Below are 22,023 nucleotides of genomic sequence, written 5' to 3'. Positions count from 1 at the left end.
ATGAAATTTATTTAGGAGAAAACGTATCTAGGACTGTGTCATTAAAATATGCTTGCATTTGTTTTCTTTAGCTTTATAATTTAGTACAGATACGGAAGAGAAATTGGTACATTATGGCATTATGTGTTCAATAACAGATGGGGGGTGTCAAAGAAGTCCTAGTATAAGAGAAATTCATACAGCTGAAATGTATAAATAACCCTTAAGAAATATAAATATCTATATCAAAATTACCATTCTGAGCTGCAATGGCTTCATTGCCCTTCTGCTTATAGCCAAACACAAGATCAATCCATTCATGAAGATGTTCTGACACATACTGGCTTTCTAAAGCATCTTGACTCTTCTGGAGAAAATCACTGGCATCTGAAATAAATAATATCTAAATTTCTTGCATGTTGTGGACAGCACACTTCTATTCACATTTTCCTGTTTCTCTTAAAAAAACATATTGTAATTAAAAAAGCACAAGCTTTTAATAATCAGCAATTCAGAATTTTGTCATAATTATCTTAAAAGCACAGAGTAGGAGGAAAATGGATGTTATTCCAGAGGTTTATGGAAAGCGTGAGAGCAAATCTCTGAGGCAGAATACAGATAATAGTTACACCTAAAATTTTCTATTTACCTGATGCCCAGGGAGGAAGTTCTACATTGTCAACCATCTTTCCTCCTTGTGTCTTCCCCAAGTCGAGTTTCAGATTATTCAATAAGAAACCAGAATCATTTTCATAGAACTCAGGGATTAACTGAATAAAAGAAAAGTAGGGAACTGTTAGCAATGAAACAAAATTGTATTTATATTCATAACAGTATTATAGCAAAACATTTACTAGTGTTTATTCATGCTTCTAAAGCCAGCATAAGGCACTGTCAAAGACCGCACTCTTTCAAAAAGAAAATCAAAAAGAAAATCCAAATCTGACTAACTCCTAACAGAAGATAGACCAGTAGTCCCATTCTCCAGTTGAATGCATAATAGGAATTGGTAGAATGCACTCTTGGCCAGGTATTTTTAAGTGTGGGCATTTGTTACCAACATGTCAGAACATCAAAGATACAGCATTAACATTAACTATGAAGTTACCAGATTCAGACTATTCCAAGAAAACCATTAAGCTACAGTGGGTATCATGAAATATCTATGGCCAAGTATTGTGGGGCTTTACTTTCTTATCTTAAAATATCAGTCAAAACTGGATATCCTTTCTTACCTTCCAGCAACAGATTGGCCAGGTGAATGTTAACTTGGCCATCTTTTAAAGTGAAATAAATTACTTGAAGTGCGTAAATTTAGCACACTTGATTCCACAGTACAAAGATTGTTATTGGCCACCATTCTTTTTTTTCTGCAACCTTATATCTTAATCTACACTAAGATTGCCTTTTCTTGAATGTGTTTACAGTTGTGGATTTCTATTACACATATTAATGCAAAGGTTCCATATATTCATTAAAAAAATAAACACTAAGCAGAACACAACACAAGTTTTTTAGTATAGGAAAGAGGAGTGGAAAAGATTCTCATTTCTCCCTGTAATGGCTTTTATGCCCTCTAGCTCAGCTTTACAGAGCGTGCAAGAGGATAAAAGATCATGAAGATTGCTTTCCCAATCCCATGAGTATTATTGAAACTCCACTAAGCACTATTCTGCTGGATAAAAGCCAGCAACTGAAATGATCAGTTATGTATAAAATGAGTATGATATTGAATACATATCCTTCAAGGTTTTCTCTTCAAGATGTGATGCCATTACTGATATCATAAAGCTTATACTTGCTTTTTTGGCAGGAAAAAAAAACAGCATAGATAAAAGTTGCTAGATGTTACAAAAGAACATCCAAGTTTTATAAAGCTTGGTTTGTTTATTTCAACTGTGTTTATACCATTTCAATCATGGTAGCACTTAATGTTATATATAGTTCTACCTACCTATAGCAGGGAATATTTAATTACCAACTTTCACTGTACAACTTATTTTTGTGCTTCAAATGTGGATTCAAATGCTTGTTTTTATTTAAATTTCTAGCAGGTGTTTAGATAATATTCTGGAGCATCAGGCTCACGATTAGTTATTGTGATATGATAACATGAAATATCTATTAGGCAAAATTTTCAGTGAATATATATTTCAACTTGCCACATTGAATCTATTCCAGTCATGTCTGGCTGCAAGTTTTAAAAGAAGTCCAATATCATTTATTATCTTAGTCTTATAACTAGGAACGCTAACAAGTTGGGATTTTCTATGTGACAGCCCCCCAAAACTTGGGGTAACTTACTAGACCTGTTAGATGGAAATTCATTTTTAGATGACATACCTGAAGTATTTAAATTGGCAACATAAAGAAAGCCAATTGCTACAGATAGAAGTACAAGAAAATTATTTACCTCTTTGAAGTCTGTTGCTCCATCTAAACAGTTCTTCCAGGTTTCTGCAATACTAGTTGAGAATAGTACAGAGAAAACCAGTTGTTGTTTAAAGCAACACTGTAAGTGTGACAAACACAAAAGTTACCTGAACTTGTTTTGAATTCAAAACTAACCTGTTGAACATTCTGTCAGGATGATCAAACTTTCCATTTTGTAAGCAAAGCATATGCTCTGGTGCTATAAAAACAAAAAAGGTTAGATACATATCTCCAGTCAAGTACCATAATGACATTCTCTGAAATAACTCTGATTATATCTTACCAACTCTGACCAGGTAAAAGAGAACATAACCTGGTGATGAGTAGTGGCTGCCATACATAAATTTTGGTTCTTGCATTTCTTGATAACGCACCTATCAATGCAAGAAAGGCAAAAAAAGGGAGGGAGGAAGGGGAAAAATGGAGAGAATCAATTAAGTAATAACATTCTTCTATAGTAATTACATGGAGTTTATATTAAAAAGTGAGTCAGCATTTCTTTTTTTGTGCACATTGTTCCACAACGACTGAAATGAGTCACTGACACAACCATATATTCAATCTCAGTGGATTGCTACTGGAAACAATTACAAAATGTATTACTTTGTAGGAACATACTAGACTCCAGGGGCACTTGGATGAATTCTTCCCCGTATCCAGTAAAAAAATATGGTTTATATGCACAGTATAATCTGATCCTAAAATATTTGAAAAAATACCTATCAAACCACTGCATATGAAAAACATAGAAATATATTCTAGCCTAGTCTTTTGCACCCTTCTCTTGCATATACTGAAATATTTAGATAAAATAGGCATAATTAATAAATTAGTTAGAAATAGTCACATATTTAATCTTTTATTGACAGTCGAAGAAATCACAGTTCAACCTAAATATACCATCTATAAACCTTTGAGCTATGTTGCTCTTTACACCTAGATAATAGCCAATTATGTTCTACTACAGGCTTTAGAAAAACATTCTAAATGTTGCTGAACCACAAAAAACAGCAGCTTTGCTTAATAATACATGTGCAATGATGGAGGTAATGGGAGTTTTAGCTTAGGAACACCTGAAAGGCCACTGAATCTTCAGTCCTTCTACAGTTATTTTCATTTTCTATCAATGCATCTGCTTGTATTCACATTTGGATACCTTTACCAAGTAAAAACCCTCCTATCCCACCTGAAATTAGACTCTCTCAAATATATACAGGTAAAGTTACATTCTTTAACAATTACTTTTAAAACCAGTTGTCCTAGCAATTTTGCATCTATCTTTTATAACAAATTGAAACATTTCACTAGAAAAAAACAATACTTAAGATATAGTAAACAAAAAAATTATTTTAACATATCAATTTACACACAAACAAATATACAAAGAAGGTGTTTTTCTACATACCAGTAATCTTTCCAATCTTTCTTTATTTAGTGCACCTATAGGTTTACTAAGGTCACGAAAAGTTTCGGGATTTGTTAGATCTATAAAAGAAGAACATTTGTAAACATATATTATATTACTAACAATGGTATGACTTTTATTTTCTAATGCATATGGACAAAACTTAAGATATAGAATTAGGATTAATTAGGAGCTATACTTTCTTCATCAATCTTTAAAGCATAATTGTAATCCTTGGGAACAATTTGGACTAATGTGTTTACATATTTAGCTACCAGAGAGAAATCCAATAATTTCAGTGTAGGGAAAAAAACTTCACTGAACATTTTTGTTTTTTCAGATACCTGTGCTGTAGTTACTTTGGTAGAAAAGTATTTTTTTTCCATCCTCAAATATATCATTTTATGGAAAAATTAGCCCAATTTTCACTTCACAATCAAATCAGCAAGCGTATATGGTACTTAAAGAATGCACCTCATTTCCAGTTTTGTAATTACCTGTAGCTTCTTGAACCCCAAAGGCAAATACTTCATGAACAGTTTTTTTCCCTTTATTTTCCCTTTCCGTTTTAATATTTTACCGTTTTTTCACAACTTATTACCAGTATGAAAAATATAATGGAATGATCAATTTTTATTGATTGGACAAATATTTTGCAAACAAAATCTAATATAATGGGATTTTATAACCGATATATATACATATATATATTATTTAGATTCTTTTTAAACTTATTTTGAAATAACCAATTTAAAATAACCAATTTAAAAATAAAATACGTTTTCTGGAAGTTTCAGTCATTTGATATTTTCTATTCACAATTATGCATTTTAGGCTATTTTAGTTTTGCATGCTATTTTGGTAAAATATAGATTTTTATGCTTTCTTCAAGTTGAAAAATTCAAAGAAATTAGATTTTTGGATTTTAGATAGCAAGCAACTTTATTTAAAACCATACTGAAAAGGTACAATCAATAAGTTTTTTAAAAAAATATGCTAACAGCTCTTATTTAATTCTTCTCTTAGATAAGCAGAAAACATATATGCAAACCACCCTTCCCAAATCTATTCAAGACCCTTACTTTCTATGAATAACACGTCAAAGTTAGTGCTTACGATGCAGGCTGTGAAACTCTATGCAACCTTAATGGAAATGAATGGATTTTTGCAACAGTACTTACTGAATCTCTTATCTTCATGCCCCAGGTTGTTATTAATGTTTCCTGACTTGTATTTCCTTGAGGATTCATTTGAAAGTCTAAATGTAGCAAAGTAAGCAGCAGGCTGTGCAACTTTTTAAAATCAAGTTTATATACCAATACTGAAAATGATGTTGCTACTAAACACTATTCCATTTTGGAAACAGAAGTTTGAGAAAATGAACTGACAGCACAAGCAGTCAACTGCCCAGGGTACCTGGTCTAGATTGTCCTATTGCATTTACTTTGCTTGTTTCCAAAGAAGTCTTACCTAGTTCTGAACTAGAATAATCTGCTATGATCCATGGAAAGACATGGTACTGGGAAAGATCATTGCAGCTCCGATCAGCCAGATTATTGAGATGAAGAAGGTATTGGTAGTTTGAGAGATGCCCTCGTTGCCATTGTAACATGTAGCTTTCCGCGGTGTGCTCCGTAATATGATTTTCTAGAATACAGAAAATGTGGCAGAATGCAAATAAGAAATTAATGTAATTTGCAATTAAGGCTCTCCAAGGAACCTTAATTGCAATTAGAAATTAGGCTGAATTTCTATCCCACAATGCTTATAGAGCAATCATTCATCATTGATTCGATAAGGCAGGTATGACAGCAAGTATTCAGATTTATGAGAAATGGGTGAAGCTATTCCCCACGAAATAATTATCTTGCCATCCCTATTCTATATATGTCTATGTTCTAATATAAAAATGAGCAATTATTAAGAGCAATCCTCCACTACTTTTTTTAAATAATTGTCTTCTAAACTGTTGCCTTCCATGGAAATTTCATGACAAAAAAGCTGACAATGAGAATCTTGGGATGGGTGATGATGGAGAAGGTGCCTGCATTAAAATATACAAAATTAATATAATATGATGGGAATAAAATAAGTTATATAATTATTATATTTTGTTTAATCTTTTAAGGATTTTATCCTTCTTTATCCTGACCCTACACACATTTTGATGCGCTGCTCTTAATCCAAACTAGACTTGTCTTTTAGTACTCCACTGACCATGCTCATACCTCATTTGATTTTGGATTACATCGTACATAACTGCCCTATCTTTCAACGTCATTTGTGATAATGTACTAAATATTCTGAGCTCAAGTTTCAGGCTTTGCATGTCTCTCAAGATCTGTATTAGAATTAATCCATTGTAAGGTTTCAAGTGCTGTGTCAGGAACCAGCATGGTTGCATTATTAAAATTTTCCCAACAGTATTGACTGAAATCAGATCAAATGTTGGAGCAAAGCCACAGCTCCTGCAACCATGACAAAGCACTAAAGAGCTGCTATGGGCTCTGTTCAACTTCTTCTTCTGCATAGATGAAGATTTCTCCGAACTTTATGCCTGCCTTCCTGGTAGATACGTTGCTGCCTCTTAAAAACAAATTTCCTGTGGGAAAGTTATGGTAGATTTCATGCAAATTAACTATAGGTGTGTTTCATGTTCCACTTTGTTTTTTAGGCATACGGTCTGAGATTCAAAGATAGGCAAATACAAAGATTATTATATAAGAGAAAACATTGCTGCAGGCACAAGTGTTGCTGGTATTGCTGAGTTATTCTAATACTACTACATTTATGATTTGGCTTGGCTTGCTGAATTTTGTCATTAGCTTATAAGAGATATGCGATGCTTTGCATTCGGTTCCAAGAAACCGGTAAAAATCTGTCACTTGTTTCTTTTTAAATCACCATATTTTCCCAATGCAGATAGTCCTCAGAGTATGACCATTTGTTTAGCAACCATTCAAAGTTGCGATGAATAAAGTGATTTATGACCAGTCCTTGCACTTACTATTGTCATATCATCCCTGCAGTCATTTGATCAAAGTTTGGGAGTTTAGGAATTAGCATGCATTTATTAAGGCTGCAGCATCCTGGGGTCATGTGATCGCCAGTTGCAATTTTCCAACAAGCAAGGGCAATGGGGGGGGGGAGCTGTATTCATTAACAAACATGTGATTTATTTAACAGCCATATTGATTCACAGCAAAGAGACTTGTAAAGTCAGGTATAATTCACTTAATTACCGCTTCACTTAGCACAATGTACGTTTTGGTCACAATTGTGGTCTTAAGTTGAGGACTACATGTATCACATGGCAGCTACATAAGGCAGCTGTGTAACTGCAGGGAAAAAAACTGACTGTTTTAGAGAGTTGCACATTCTGAACCACCTTTTCTATGTTACTTCTGAAATGTTGTACAGGTCTACTGTTTGTATTCTATCCATGCTCTTTTGTTAATGTTGGGCTTCCAAATTCATTTAAATTCAGTTTTTACTAGTTTACAAAGTCTTCAGCAGTATTTTTTCTAAGAAAAACAAAATTAAAAACTAGGCATAAAAGTCCAGCAGAGAAAATATATATATAGTAGTTACTATTATAGTTACATAGTAAGAGTCGTGGTGGCATACAGGTTAGAATGCAGTATTGCAGGCTAACTCTGCTCACTGCCAGGAGTTCAATTTCTCCAATCCTGACCGGCTCAAGGTTGACTTAGCCATCCATCCTTCCAAGGTCAGTAAAATGAGGAACCAGACTGTTGGGGGAAATATGCTGACTCTGTAAACCGCTTAGAGAGGGCTGTAAAGCACTGTGAAGCAGTATATAATTTAAGTGCTAAGTACTGGGTTTATGCCTGTGATGACTACTATGACAAAAACACGTAAACTCTGTTATTTGAAGTTTCAAGTAAATTGGGTAGTTAATACATTCCATAATTTTATCTGCCAGCCAATCTAAATATTATTGGCTAAGAGTATTTTTTTTTTTAAAAATATTGGAGAAAAAGCCATAGGTAATGGAACCTTAACCAAAATATATACCTAATCTTTGTTATTTGCCCCAAATTGCATATTTTCCTACCTTATATGCTCTTCTGATTATATAGAGAATGATATTATCAAATGGTAACATACAGAAGATATAGAACTCTCTTTGCACGATTCTCACCTTTCAATGGCTTTCTTCTGCTATTCATACAAACTTTTTTTTTTTAATTTGATTTATATGCCGCCCTTCTCCGAAGACTCAGGGCGGCTTACAATGTGCTCAGCAATAGCCTTCATCCTTTTGTATATTTATACAAAGTCAGCTTATTGCCCCCACAACTGGGTCCTCAATTTACCTACCTTAGAAAGGATGGAAGGCTGAGTCAACCTTGAGCCTTGGTGAGATTCGAACCCTGCAGTAATTGCAGGCAGCTGGTCTTAATAACCAGCTTAATAACAGGGTGCCTTAAACCACTGTACTACCAAGGCTCTTTAAACTTAAAGATGGTACTAAGTTTCTCCACAAAACAATAGAGCTCTTTTTCTATGCAATACTTCCAATCTTCTATAAAAGCTAAATCTATTCAAAAAGCTGAAGTTAGTCAGATTCACACACACACACACACACACACACACACATAATTTATTAGAATTGTTGTTGAAACCTAAATATGTTGATACGTAGAAAAAGACATTATCTCGGTCCTCAGTGTTGTAGAATTTCAAATAGATGTCTGAGCATAAATCATTCTCGGTGCAAAATACTTCCAGACCCTTGAAAATTAAAAAAAAAAAAAGATAAAAATGACATGTAATAAATTTAACAAATTTACTGAATTAACCAGGATCCATATAGCAGATGTTAAGCATAGATATCCAATTCTTATTATTTTCACAATAGAAAAAGTGATGTCTACATTATTTTTATAGCACAAAAATCATTGCAATTAATTTATTTTTACTAGTCACTTTGTACTATTTAAATTATTGCCTTTATCACTACAAAAATACTTCCAAGATCAAAGCAATAATCTAGCTTTCCACAAAGAAATACACTTTAAAAGAAAAAAAAAAACCCCTATGATTATATAATGTATTCAACTGTTCAACTGTTTTCTATAAACTAACTGCTAGGAAATTCAATCCAAAGGTAACTTTGTATCAGTTGTGTGAAATAGGCTCCACCAAGTCCAGAGAGATTTCATACTGTGTAACACTTGTTCCCTCAGGAATTGAAATGGCTAAATTTAAACCCATGAAGCACATCTATGATACCAAGGATCAAAAGAAAGCATTATCTTACCAAAGGTGACAGGCTATGCCTTCTTTTATAGATGCGTCTGACACTACGCAGCGTCACTTGTACCACAGGTTTCTATAAGGAAAGAAGTCAAAAGATGACACATTTCTTCCAGTTTTAGTCACATGTTCCAGATAGAAGATGCATTTTCTCCTTTAGCACTTTATCGACAGTGAGTCTCAACGTTACATTCATCCTGGACTGAAGGGGTTTTAATGGGAATTTTAGATTCTTTTATTGTTTGAATTTTAATTTGGACTTGTTGTTGCTTATTGCTGTGAGCCGCCCTGAGTCCTTGTGGAGAAAGGGCGGCATATAAATCCAATAAAATTAAGATTAAATTAAATTAAATTACATCCAAAAAAGACCATTTTGAAAGATTGTTGGGATTTTTTTAAAAAAAGGATAGGTCAATTATCTTAATTTGGAGAGGCAACTTCTGAGATTGTTCAGTAATCTGTATGTGTTCTGAAAATAGCCAGCTATTTGTTATCTGTGGAAGCTAATTAAAAATTAAGCCAACTTCTTGATGTTAAGGACAGATTCACATTATAGAAACTTTGTGTAATATAATTAAACATACACAAGTGAGCAGAAAATACCATGGCTTCCCACAAGGAAATATATCAATCTACTTTCTAGTTTGAAGAACATTTTGACTTTCTTAATTAACTGACATAGTATGGAACTTTGACAACATATAGAAGTATTTAGCTTAACTACCAAGAGCCTTGGTAGTACAGGGGTTTAAGGCACCCTGTTATTAAGCTTATTAAGACCAGCTGCCTGCAATTACTGCAGGGTTCGAATCTCGCCAAGGCTCAAGGTTGACTCAGCCTTCCATCCTTTCTAAGGTAGGTGAAATGAGGACCCAGTTTGTGGGGGCAATAAGCTGACTTTGTATAAATATACAAAAGGATGAAGGCTATTGCTGAGCACATTGTAAGCCGCCCTGAGTCTTCGGAGAAGGGCGGCATATAAATCAAATTAAAAAAAAAAAAAAACTACAGCAGAAAAACCAGATAGATCTCAAATACCAATGGAAATCCACATATGTAAGCCAAAGCACTCCAATTCTTGTGTTTCCCAGAATCATCAGTGTGTAACAGAATAGCCATTAAGGCCATTTTCCATTTATTAATTCATACCATCTTCGTGGCATCATTTGAGCTATAATGAAGTCATAGACGTCTGACATCTTTGTTGCTACTTAGACACAACAATAGTTGGATGACAATGCCATAAGTCACCAATTAGGAAATGACCCAAGACTAGGGTAGTGTACTAACTGGGCAGTACTTGTATGTGTGCTTAAATATTGTTATCCTTATTTAGAGCATGGATATTTTTAAAAAGCAGCCTTAAGCTGAAATTAGATTTCCTCAGCCTGGAGAAATATAGCACCTATTAGAAAACGACAGGATTGTTTGATTTGCATTAAAAGCAGAACTCATTGGACACTGAACTGTATGATTTGATTCGAGGGCCAAACTGAAGAATACATTGTATACATTTGGAGAACATTTTGTTAGTACACTTATCAAGGTTTTAAATTAGATTAGATTAGAAAATGCAAGTTACTCACAGGATAGCCATTGAGAGGCTGGAAATACAAGTTTGCATCAGTGATGCATACATGCCCTGGATTAGTTACTAATGGAGTGACCATTTCCGCTTTACATTCCATATGCAGCGTTTCAGAAACATTCTGAAATCTATTTGAATAACGAAGAGAATGCTCAGTGTAAATTTCTATTTCTTTACCAAAACATCAGTTTTCTATCACACCTTTACACATACTTTTAGAATATAATATTTACTACTTTATATATTTTATAACAACCAGTATGAAATCTATTCTACAGTACTGACTATATTGTAAAAGCGTGAAATTTTTGCTGCTTAGCATATCAGAGAGTATATGTTGTGGCCCGCCAGTGGCCTGCGCAGATTGTGGCTGATCCTGACGACAACGAGGCTGGTGTGGTGTTATGCCAGCAGCCTGTGCAGCTGGCGCTCAAGTCGGACAGCGAGGAGGCTGAAGAAATGTGGTGCCAGAGGCAGAGATTCAGCCAGGGCCTTCAGATCCTCCAGAGACTCCTTCAAGTGAAGAGAGTGAAGTGGAGAAGCCTCTTCTCAATGCACGAGCACGCAGAGCTGCTAAAAGGCAGAAATGGTTACTCAGGAGGAGGTCTCCTCGAGAGTAAGGCTTGGGGCTAATTGGCCACTCCCTTAGCCTATTTAAGTTTGCATGCAGCTGGCAAACCTTGCAGGAAACAATGTGTGTTCGTCTGGTCGTTCGTTGAGCATTTGAGAGTGAATTTTCCTTGCAAACCTGGTTTCTGGGCTAATTGCCAACTATTGTAAGCCTTTATCTAATCTTTGGAATTTCTGGCAGGCTGTTAAGGACATTTTTAGTAATAGCCTGCATTTGAAAAAGACTGTGTTTGTAGTAAACGGAGTTGTTCGGAGTTTTGTGTGTGCTACATTTCTTGGGTTCCGTAGCTGGGGCAGAACAGTATAGCCACCTAAAAACTGAACACATTTGCAAAAACATTTCAAGAGAGCTAAGACCAAAATAACAAAGTCTTTGCCAAGGACAATGTGGTGAGAGCAAGATTTGTTTCCCTTTCTATCTGAATGCAGAAGAATAAAATGTGAACAAACAACGGGGGTCTCCAAGCATATTTTAGACTTCTTTGGTTATCTTTATTTTGTCACAGAAATAAGTGATTCAAAAATTCAGAATTCAGCAGAGTAAGATAAACATATATAAATAGATAAAACATTGCAAATCAGTATTAGGCAACACATAGATTCCCATTGCTGATCTACTCTTTGCTTTTCATATTTTCCTAATCAAGTTAATTTTTTTTGATTGTATGATTAAGTGGGCACAAAATTTTGAAGAATCAGTGATGCTGGAAACATGGGAAAAAATTTGGGTTCAGAATGTTAAATTTACACAGTCGCAGAACCTGAGGGAAAATTTTTATAAAATGTTTTATAGATGGCATTTAGATCCTAAAAAGTTGTCATGTATGTACCCTAATGTTCAGCCAAAATGTTGGAGATGCGAATGTTTGGATGCTACGTATTATCATGTTTGGTGGACCTGTAGGAAAGTTAAGGTTTTTTGGATAAAAATATGGTGGGTTATGCAGAATGTTTTGAAGAAAAAAATTCAATTTTCTCCACAATTGTTTTTATTGGGTATAGTTAAGGGTTTTACACGGGGTGAAATAAAACTAATACTGTATATGATAACAGCAGCAAGATTGTTGATAGGTAAATACTGGAAGAATGAAGCTTTGCCTACTATCGAGGAATGGACTTTGAAGATGGCTAGTTTTGCAGAGATGGCGAAGATTTCAGCATATTTAAAGGATTGTTCACAAGAGACTTATGAATGGGAATGGAAAAGGTGGATAGAATATGTTCAGAACAAATATCAAACTAGAAAGTATCAAATAGCTTTTATTTGAAAATAATGTATTAGAAATAGCTTAATGTAAAGAGAAAAAGAGGAAAAATTATATAAGGGGAGGGATGGGTTCAAGTTTATATATCAGTGTTATTAGTTATGAGTACATAATAGGGAAGTCTGGGGGGGGGGAGGGTTAGGGAGGGTTAGGGAGGATGGGAAGTTTGGGGAGGGAGGTGGGGGGGTGAAAAAAAAGGGGTGAAAATGTAATTGTAAAACTTTTGCAATAAAAAAAAAAAAGTTAATTTTTTTTAGAAACTAAGAGTGAAAAGATGAGATGTTTCCTGAACCAACATACCTGTTCTTATCAAATGATGTTCTGGCCAAACGTGACTGTAGAATAGCAGTTATCTGATTTAAAATAATAACAATAAACAGCTTTAAATTTTTAATGCAAATAGGATTGTCACATTAATCCCTCCATTAATACTGCATCTTTAGTACATATTTACCATAGCAGCCTGGTCCCCTAGCTTGTCCAAGTGTGATGCTCTGTATAACTGTTAAAAAACAGAAGAAATCAAATGAAATTTAGAAGTTTTCCCAGATATAAGGGATTTGAAGGCCACAGATACAGGCAAGACTTCTGTCAGAATTACCAATTTTACATTATATCCATTTTTATCTATGGATTTGCATCACAACAGACATATATATCCATATATAAAATTATAGATCAAGAGTCACAATTCATGGCTTTAGAGCCACATGTATTCCCCCAGGATCCCCTTTTTATATTAAAAGCCCCCAATAACACTGAAACCTATAAGCCTACTTAATCACCATTTTGAAATGATAAAAATTTCAGAACTGTAGCAGAAGCTCCCAAAAGAATACCACAGTAAATAAAAAATCTCCTACACTTAATGAAAGGTCAATTCTTGATATAGATTCTTAACAAATTTAACTTTACCAAGATTTTTATACATCTATCCATACGCGTGCATTCATAATAATTTTGTCTCAATCAGTATTATTCTCAGCAGCAATGCTTCCCTTGATTCAAGTTTGACTCTGGTGCCTATATACATGTAGATTCCTTCATATCCAGAGATATGAAATGATTTTGACATTGCCTTCTTCTGTAATGTTATTCAGTTTTCCAGTAAAGCCCATAAATACAAATCAGGCCACATTCTTGCTAAGCCTTTCAAAATCACTCAAAGTTGGCTAGGTGCTGCTACTAGTTCATGATTAGTAAGCACAGATTTTCTAAGCAGAGATATACTCATGACTGCTACAAATGGAAAAAAAAAGAAACCAATATAAACTTCTCTTTTGTTTGATTGCCTAGAAATGTGGTTTTGTACATGTCTACTAATTTTCAACAGCATCTGCACCAGAGATTGCTCTATGGAAGGCATCCTCAAACAATGGCCAGGCGCCGGATGCGGCCCGCCAACCCAATTTATCCGGCCTGCGGAGTGGTGGGCTAAACTCCACCCCTCGTCCCTCTCCTCCCAGCCACTTCCTGCATAGCTGGCTTTTCCTGGCTGATGGGGGCCCTGGGGAGGCCTCTTCCAGCCGTCGCCTTATCTTCCACTGTCCAGCCACACTTTCCACTTCTGTTCATTTCAATGGTTCAATCCTCACTACACGTTGCTGTCGCAAAGCTAAGGCCGAAGGGTGCGGGTGGGCAAGGGAGGGCCTGCGACTTGGATGGGGGTGGGGGTTAAAGGAGGCAAAAAAAGGGTGAAAACGGCCCGTTTTTTGCCAAAAAATGAGTCATTTTTGCCTGGTTTTGGCCTGTAGAATACCTCTGGAGGTGGGGGGGGAAGGTGGTGAAAAAAATGGGCGAAAACGGCCCATTTTTCATCTCCCCCACCTCCAGAAGATAGAGATAGAGGGAGAGAAAGGGAAAGAAAAAGAGAAGGAAGGAGAGACAGAAAGAGAGGGAGAAAGAGAGGGAGAAAGAAAGAAAGAAAGAAAGAAAGAAAGAAAGAAAGAAAGAAAGAAAGAAAGAAAGAAAGAAAGAAAGAGAGGGAGGCAGAAAGGGAGAGAGAAAGAAAGAGGGAGAGAGAGAGAGAGAGACAGGGAGAGAGAAAGAGAGAGATTTCTCACGCTTCTTGGGACTGAGAAGAATTGCTGCAAAACAGTTTCTTGAAGTGGACTACTAGACTCCTAAACAACTGAAAAAACAATCTAGTAAAAAGAAAAGGCAACCAAAAGAACAACGTGCAAACAAAAGCAAGTAAAACACTCCCAGGAACAAAACAAATTAAAGTTTAATTTGTGTGCATTGTTCAATGGACTGTTAAATTGGCCACACCCACCTAGTCACATGACCACCTAGCCACACGCACCCAGCCGATCCGGCCGCCCAACAGTCTGAAGGACCATGAATGGGCCCCCTGTTTAAAAAGTTTGAGAACCCCTGCTCTATGGGATTGCAGAGGCAGTCAGCAGGATTGCGTAATAACTGATTAGCCACATTTAATCCAGGACTACCATGTAAAATAAAAAAGAAAAAAGAATTAGCCATTTGTTAATTGTTTCAAATATTTGAAACAAATCCCATGCTACAGGCAGTAATAAAACCAACAACTATTCATACTTGATGAAGTGTTTGTATGACATCTTCGACTTTTCCAGCAACATCCAGTTCAAATACATATTTAGTTTGACCCTGGCAAAAAGAGAGAATTAAAATTATATTACAACTCAGTGTAGTCAAACCACACACAACCCCTTCAAACTACGAAAGGGTCTAGTTTAACATCTATATTCCATGCAAACAAATTCAAGATTTAATCCCTGTTATTTCCGATACTCTAATCCACCTGCTGTATTCTATCTCCAGTTTCTTATTACTCTTTTTTTTGATGACATCAAACATTTTTTGTATATTTCACATACAATTTTACTTAACAGTTCATATCCTAAACTGTTAAAAGGCACTGTAATACTTTTAAATTAAAAATAAGATTATGTTTAAACACTAACAAAGTTATTTTTTTACAAAGATATTTTTTTCAGAGACAAAGCATATAGTTACATAACATTCCATTTTTTTTTCTTTGAATGGAAGAGTATATACTTACTCTTTCCGTTTTAAAGGGTGCGATGATATTTTGTTCTTTAGTGAGAAAAGCCTTTAGAAAAGAATAAGGATGTTTAGTACTTATTTTTTGTAATATACTGTAGCTATTGGATATTATCAGAAATGCAGGTAAGCTTATAAAGTATGAATAAAGGATAGCAACTGTTCAGAAAGTTCAACCTCACATCATGTTCCTAAATCTTTTCTCTTCATTTTAAATGAAAATTACATTTTAATTTTAAAATAGGTTTTTTTTTACAAAAACCAAATCAAAATTGTAAGGTGATATTTCACTGTGACCCTAATTTAACTTTGCCTTTATTTAAAAGTTAGTGACATTGTTAGACACAAATCCCAGTGATTTTATGGACAAACATCCTCCATTTTGTTGTTTCTCTATTGCAGTGTTCTCAACCTCAGCAACTCTAAGATGAGTGGATTTCAACTCCCAGAATTACCCAGCCAGCCATTTTCTATGCATACGAGCAAATCATAGTTATTGTTCTTTTAGGGGCATTCAAATTATATTCCTGATCCTTTTTTCTTCTCCATTGTCTTCCTCTTTTTTCATTTTCCCCAATCATGCAAAGCAGTTATTTTTTCTAGTCCATCATCTGCAGAGTTTTTGCTTATTAATCATTGTCTCACTACTTTTTTTTCTTCCAGGACTAATTGACTGACTCTTTTAGCCCATGATACTCTTAATAATCAAATATGCAATTAAAAGCCATCCATCAACTTTCTCAGCCATATAGTACCACCAGGGTTAGGAAGTGCATTGCTTTAAATATTCTGATCTTGACTGAAGAGAATATTTGATATTCTGGTACATTCTGATCTTTATTGTCCTAGAAATACTCTTTGGCTTCATGATCTTATCTGAGCTTCCCGTTATTTCCTCTTCAGCATTATTTTACTTCTTACATGCCAAGCATGCTGTTTATCTTTTCCTGAGTGAAGAAAATAAAAATATTTTCTTCCCCATTGCCTATGAACTTCTTAATCATGCAGACTGATGTCATCCTTTATCCATTTTATATCCATTTTACATCAGCTATCAGAGCTCATCTTTTTTTCTTAATACCATTTGTTACTTTTCTCTGATTCTGCTTTGAAGAACTTAAAACAAATATTTGCTTGTGCAAAGATTTATGATAAAAATGTTTTGCCTCCCTAAGCTAATGAGTCTGGGGCACAGAAAAATCTTTGCTGTTCAAAGTTGAGAGTTTTTTCAGACAGTGTCGTGTGAATCCACACTTTTGACATAAATCAAGTTTGTTCAATCTGTGTTCAACCAGGGGCGCTTATCTTATGAGCATCATGATTTATGTTCCACTGTAGCACTGTTGTACTAATGGCAGAGTTGAAGTCACCTATTGTCATACTACATACCCTCATTGACCGTCCTTATGCATTTTTATGCTTATTATTTGACAAATCTCTTATATCCCTTACGTTTATACAGCAGAAACAGAAATCTGATTTATCTCTGCAGTGTTAACCAATATATCATCATTAAGCATTGCTCCTGGAGTAATTTTTCCACTGTCACTTACAGTATGAATTATGAATGGAAGTTTCAAAACTGTCTTGGCAAAATACAAATTTGATAACAAATGGAGCTTGATCTGAATTAGAAGCCTTTTCAGAGATCATGGCAAAACTCTGAAAAATCTTTCGAAGTCACAAGAATTTGCATTTTAATTTAAAAATTACATTTAAACAAGGACTTTTAGATTATTCATTACTTACTTGAGTAGATAAAATAGCAATCTGCCCAGAATTATCACTAAAACACAGATTTGGGGAAAAAGAAAATAAAATTATCACACTATTCAGTTGTGTTAATATTAAACAAATATGTCTTTAACATATCTTTAAAAGCATTTACCTTGTAAAGGAATAATTCCCACTATCTTCTGGCGCTTCAATTTTAATACAATCTCTCAAAGGAATCTATGTGAATTCACAGAAAAAAGAAAATTTCATTTGAGTTTGATGTTAAAACCAACCAAAATTCTTGGTATTACTTAGTCATCTACTTACCTTAATAATGGGGTGGCTTATTTCATCAGGCTCAAATATCACTGATTTTGAGCAAATTTTAAATGATCCTTTAATTTTCCTAAGCATTAGAAGACATTAGAAAGTTATTGCAGAATTTTGATACAGCACAATATTAGTGTTTTCCCTTTTATGAAAGAGTGTAATACCTTATTCCCTTGCCATCTTTCTTTAAAATGTAATTAGCTGTATGTTGTTCAAAGTAGTATTCTTCCAGATTAAGGAGTAATAAGGAAAATCTAGAAGTAAATAATAAAAAAAAACAAAATAATGTGTTAATGGAACTCTGTGCTTTGCTATTAATATGCATTACAGATGGCCCTCCATTTATGAACAGTCACTTAGCAACCATTCAAAGATACAAAGGATGTACCTCAGTGATCCAGGCCCTAAACCTGAATCCAGGCTTAGGACCTGGATTCAGCAATTCACCCTCTGGGAGTCACATGACTAAACTTCACTTGGTAACTGGGCCACTTTTACAGCAGTATCCCACAATCACGTGAGCATATTTTATAAGAGTTTGCTGAAAGGTTTGTGGAAAAACTGCACCCATAACATCACTTAACATCTATGGCATTTGCTTAATTACTGCAGCAGCCACTTTACAACTGTGGCATTTGATTTACAACCATCACACACAAAAAAAGGTGATAGTTTTACAACTGTCATGACTTACAGCCACGAAAAGCAGACTAGATGCGTTCTAAGAAGGCAGCTTCTGGCTAAAAGTTAAAAGTAGTTTGGCAGTGGAAATAATTAGACATGGAAGTGAAAGTCATCCACTTTAAGAAACCACATGTTGGAAGTGCTTTAGTTTCAGATCAGAAAGCAAATCTGATTACTAAGGATACTTGGCACACACAGCATAATATTTTGTAAACAATCCAAGGGGAAGAAATTTTAGATGATCTTTTTTTTATTGTGTTTTATCAATAGGAATAAAATACAAAACAGAAAAATATACATCCAACAGTAATAACCAAAAAATATGTTTAATGTTGGAAATGTTTAATATTTGGATAATCGTAACAAATTTTACTTGCATCTTTTTCCCCAAATGAAGTGCTTTTTTCTTACCCCACTGGGAAAAACCAGCAACATTAGGAAAAAACTGCAACATTGATTTTAACTTCTAAATGGATGCATAAATTTTAAAAGTATCCATTTAAGAAAAAAAACAAAAATATTTTTGTAACACCAATAAGCAATAATGTAGCAGTCTTTAAAAAATTTCCAGTTAATTACTGATTCAGCCTAAAAGATAATTGAGAAATTTTATTTTTTCTAGTAGTTTATTCTTCAAGGAGTATTCCACTGTTCCACTGTCCTGCTTTTCTTATGTAATTAATAACGGAAACAAGTCTGCATTCTTTTTGAAGGATGCAGTTTGTATGAATAGCTAAGAAAGGCTTTCATAGATGATTTCACATAGTGAATATAAATATTTTCAATGCTACATAGTAATCAGAAAATTACTTCCGGTCACTGGGTGCCTCGACTTATGACTGTAATGTTGGGCTCAATTGCGATCGTAAATTGAGAACTATCTGTAGGTAATGTTCACTGCTTAAGGATGTTGACATAACAACTTTGCACCGGATTTAACTTTAGTTTCCTTATTTTTAATCTGGGAGAATGGTGATGAATAAAGTCTATTTTGTGTAATTTTAGGGTGAAAATAAGGCAAATTTTCACATTACCTTTTACAGGTGTTAGAGAAAGTAGATCTAAAGGAGTTTGATTCATTTTGTTTTCTGCATAAATCTTACTAATTTCTATTTGGGTCTGCTATATTTTTGTCTCTACTTCCATTTTCTAAAAAGGTAATTAAAAGTTAAAGAATTTTGCCTTTTCCGCCTTAATGCAGAACAGTAAGAACAAAACAGAAGTAGTGACAGAAGGAAAATGACAAATGTTCCCAAGAGGAATATGATGTAATCTGGATCCTCTTAAAATTAAAGCTCACATTTATGCCTCTTGTAAACTTATTTTAATTCCATCTAAATCTTCATGGATTCATATTTTTGTTTGTGAAATTTTACCAATTTCAGGAATTTAGATCAATATGAACTGTGGATAGCTAAATTATTACATTTTTTAAAAGCATTTATTTTTAAAAGTTTTCTAACTTGTTCAGAATTTACAATTCTGGTTGGTTATTCTTTTGTTTTTTTCCTTGCCTCAGGCCCAAAATTCCTGTTTGGAAGAGTTTATACCGAGTGTATAGAAATGGACTCCAGTTAATAATAAGAAAAACATACTACATAATAAAACACTCCATAACATTCTTCATTATTCCAAAATCAACTCTAAGACAAAACTGAAGGAGATCGACATATAGAAACTAAAGTTGCCAGAGTTATACTCTTTTCTATTCATTGGTTCAACTGCACTACCACAAACAGGAATCAAGATACCCAGAGTTTAGTTTAATCCCATCGCCTTCAGAACAATCCAACAAATTGCTTTGATAAAACCGTAATTTGTTTAATTAAAGGAGCCTGTGGTTGGTATGCAACAGTAAATCTTGTTGGCTACACCAAAAGAGTAAAAAAGCGTGATGCATGTTTTTACTATTTTATCCGGAGGGAAACAGGATTGCTAAGGGAGGGATATTAATCGAACGAATGTTCAACATCGCGTGCAATTCATCGTAAATCGTCCCGACGTCCCAATTGGCGTGTTTTGGAATTGGAGCCTTTGTAGCTTTAAGAGGACGGACAATTCGCCGCATACGCCGCAGTGTCCCAAAACAATAGTCCCCACGCCACTTCCGCATTGCAAGATTACGACTCGCAATAGGGCGCACCGGGAGAGCGCAAGGAAGGCTGATGATATGCTAGTTTTAAGCAAAAGCAGCAGCAGCAACAACAACACCACATACACACATTCCCCGATTAGGAATCCCTTCTTTCACGCCCCTTCCCCACCCCCTCCCAATCATTCCCGGTTCTCTCCCTTCTTTGCACCCCATGAACAAGAAAGCGATTTCGGTGGCTGCTGGGGAAGGGTTCCCCTCCCTGCTCCACGGCCGCTTTGAGAGCAGCTGGAGTACTTTCGGTTTTCTCCGGCTTCCCCAGCAGAGAGACGCTACCGCGGGCGGAGGGGCGGCGTTCAGAGCGGCCCAACTCCTGAGCGTTTGCTCCGGTTCCCTGGCATTGCCGCAGCCTTCCCTTCGGAGGAACTGGGCGCTCGGCTCTAACCCCGGGCGTTTCACCCACCTCTCTTTGGAGTAGAGGTCCGGCTCTCGCCGTCGCTTCCGAATGAAGGCCATGGAGCTGACCCGACCCTGCTTCCGCAGCGCCTCTTGTTTTGCACCAGGAACTTGCCGAGAGGCAGAAACTTGATTCGCCGCTAGGGGCCCAGCAGCAGGCAGCCCTCGCCGGCCATTTATACGGCCGCAGGAGCGTCGGCTCTGGTCCCTCGGCTGGTTGGGATCGCTTTGCGGTGCCCAGATGTACTTTTTCCCCGCTCACGTTTCCGGGCCGGCTTTCCTTTCGCCAGATTTGCCTTGTGACAGGCATGTGCCTTTCGAAGGCTGGAAAATCGGGAACTCCCTGCCTTATTATGGCCACTTGCTTTGGACGGCTTTTTCTTGCCCTCTCTTTCCCTGTGAACTCGGGCACTCACAGTAGATTTTCTGAGGGTGTAAAGAAGGTGCAAAATTAAGAGCCACCTCGGTTCAGGGTGCCTACGCACCCGGAGTGTAGTATAACAATAAGTTATGTTGTAGTTGATGGAATCCCCCCCTCATCCCCCAAACAGGCAGCTTTCGAAAGGCTTGAATTACAACTCTCAGTATTCCTGGAAGTTGTCATCCGATACATCTGGAGGAAAATCGTCTTGAAAAAAAAAAAAGGCAAAACCCAGGAAAGGACAAAAAGAAAAAAAGTGGCTGTGCTTTTCCCTGCCTTCCCCCTCCCCCCTCCCACCTCCTTTGGTCTTGAACTGGTGCCAGAGCAGCTGGAATTGAGCCATGGGCATCTTAGCACACATTTAAAAGGATATAGGCAAATGAGGTATAGTGGTTAAAAATTAAATCTAGGAGTGAGGTCGAGTCCATTAGCCATAAGAGGTGAGTTTATGGTGGAGGTGAACGAAAAACAGGATATAAATCTAGGGGGGGAGGGGTGAATAATAGTTCTTCCTGTTGGCTCTATATCAGGTATTTGCAGCCCAAGAAGATTTTTAATTCATTGTTTGATCTGTGCAGGTTGCTCTAGAAGAATGAGCAAGGAGCAGTGTCAGTTTTGTTATCTGACCTCTGAAAAGTGTTTGTTTCAAGAACTTGATGCAGCCAAATATTGTCATCTTAACATTTGCATATTTAT

The 22,023-nt window shown here is 35.8% G+C and overlaps 1 protein-coding gene across 2 annotated transcripts in view; it reads right to left on the bottom strand.

Moving 5' to 3' along the window:
• Positions 1–21,105, bottom strand: part of NSMAF (neutral sphingomyelinase activation associated factor) — a 33,993-nt gene extending 12,888 nt beyond the window's left edge. Inside the window, exons 1-19 of one of the 2 annotated variants that reach the window (XM_070940530.1) lie at positions 20,914–21,105; positions 17,839–17,928; positions 17,672–17,750; positions 17,517–17,581; positions 17,378–17,414; positions 15,627–15,677; positions 15,140–15,211; positions 13,038–13,085; positions 12,884–12,936; positions 10,687–10,816; positions 9,105–9,176; positions 8,467–8,575; positions 5,288–5,464; positions 3,818–3,897; positions 2,696–2,786; positions 2,548–2,611; positions 2,393–2,444; positions 629–749; positions 235–366 (exon numbers count right to left, since the gene is read on the bottom strand). In XM_070940530.1, the coding sequence (XP_070796631.1) occupies positions 235–366; positions 629–749; positions 2,393–2,444; positions 2,548–2,611; positions 2,696–2,786; positions 3,818–3,897; positions 5,288–5,464; positions 8,467–8,575; positions 9,105–9,176; positions 10,687–10,816; positions 12,884–12,936; positions 13,038–13,085; positions 15,140–15,211; positions 15,627–15,677; positions 17,378–17,414; positions 17,517–17,581; positions 17,672–17,750; positions 17,839–17,928; positions 20,914–20,966 (1,576 nt within the window). In that variant the 5' untranslated portion in view covers positions 20,967–21,105. Of the gene's footprint in view, positions 1–234; positions 367–628; positions 750–2,392; positions 2,445–2,547; positions 2,612–2,695; positions 2,787–3,817; positions 3,898–5,287; positions 5,465–8,466; positions 8,576–9,104; positions 9,177–10,686; positions 10,817–12,883; positions 12,937–13,037; positions 13,086–15,139; positions 15,212–15,626; positions 15,678–17,377; positions 17,415–17,516; positions 17,582–17,671; positions 17,751–17,838; positions 17,929–20,913 lie in introns of those variants that run through there. The other variant, XM_070940531.1, reaches the window with a different exon arrangement.
• Between the last annotated feature and the right edge of the window lie 918 nt (positions 21,106–22,023).

The sequence above is a fragment of the Pituophis catenifer genome, unplaced genomic scaffold (assembly GCF_029215685.1).
Source record: "Pituophis catenifer annectens isolate HBS135680 unplaced genomic scaffold, rPitCat1.0.hap2 SCAF_3, whole genome shotgun sequence".
NCBI classification, from domain to species: domain Eukaryota; kingdom Metazoa; phylum Chordata; class Lepidosauria; order Squamata; family Colubridae; genus Pituophis; species Pituophis catenifer.
This window is presented reverse-complemented; position numbering and strand designations above follow the sequence as displayed.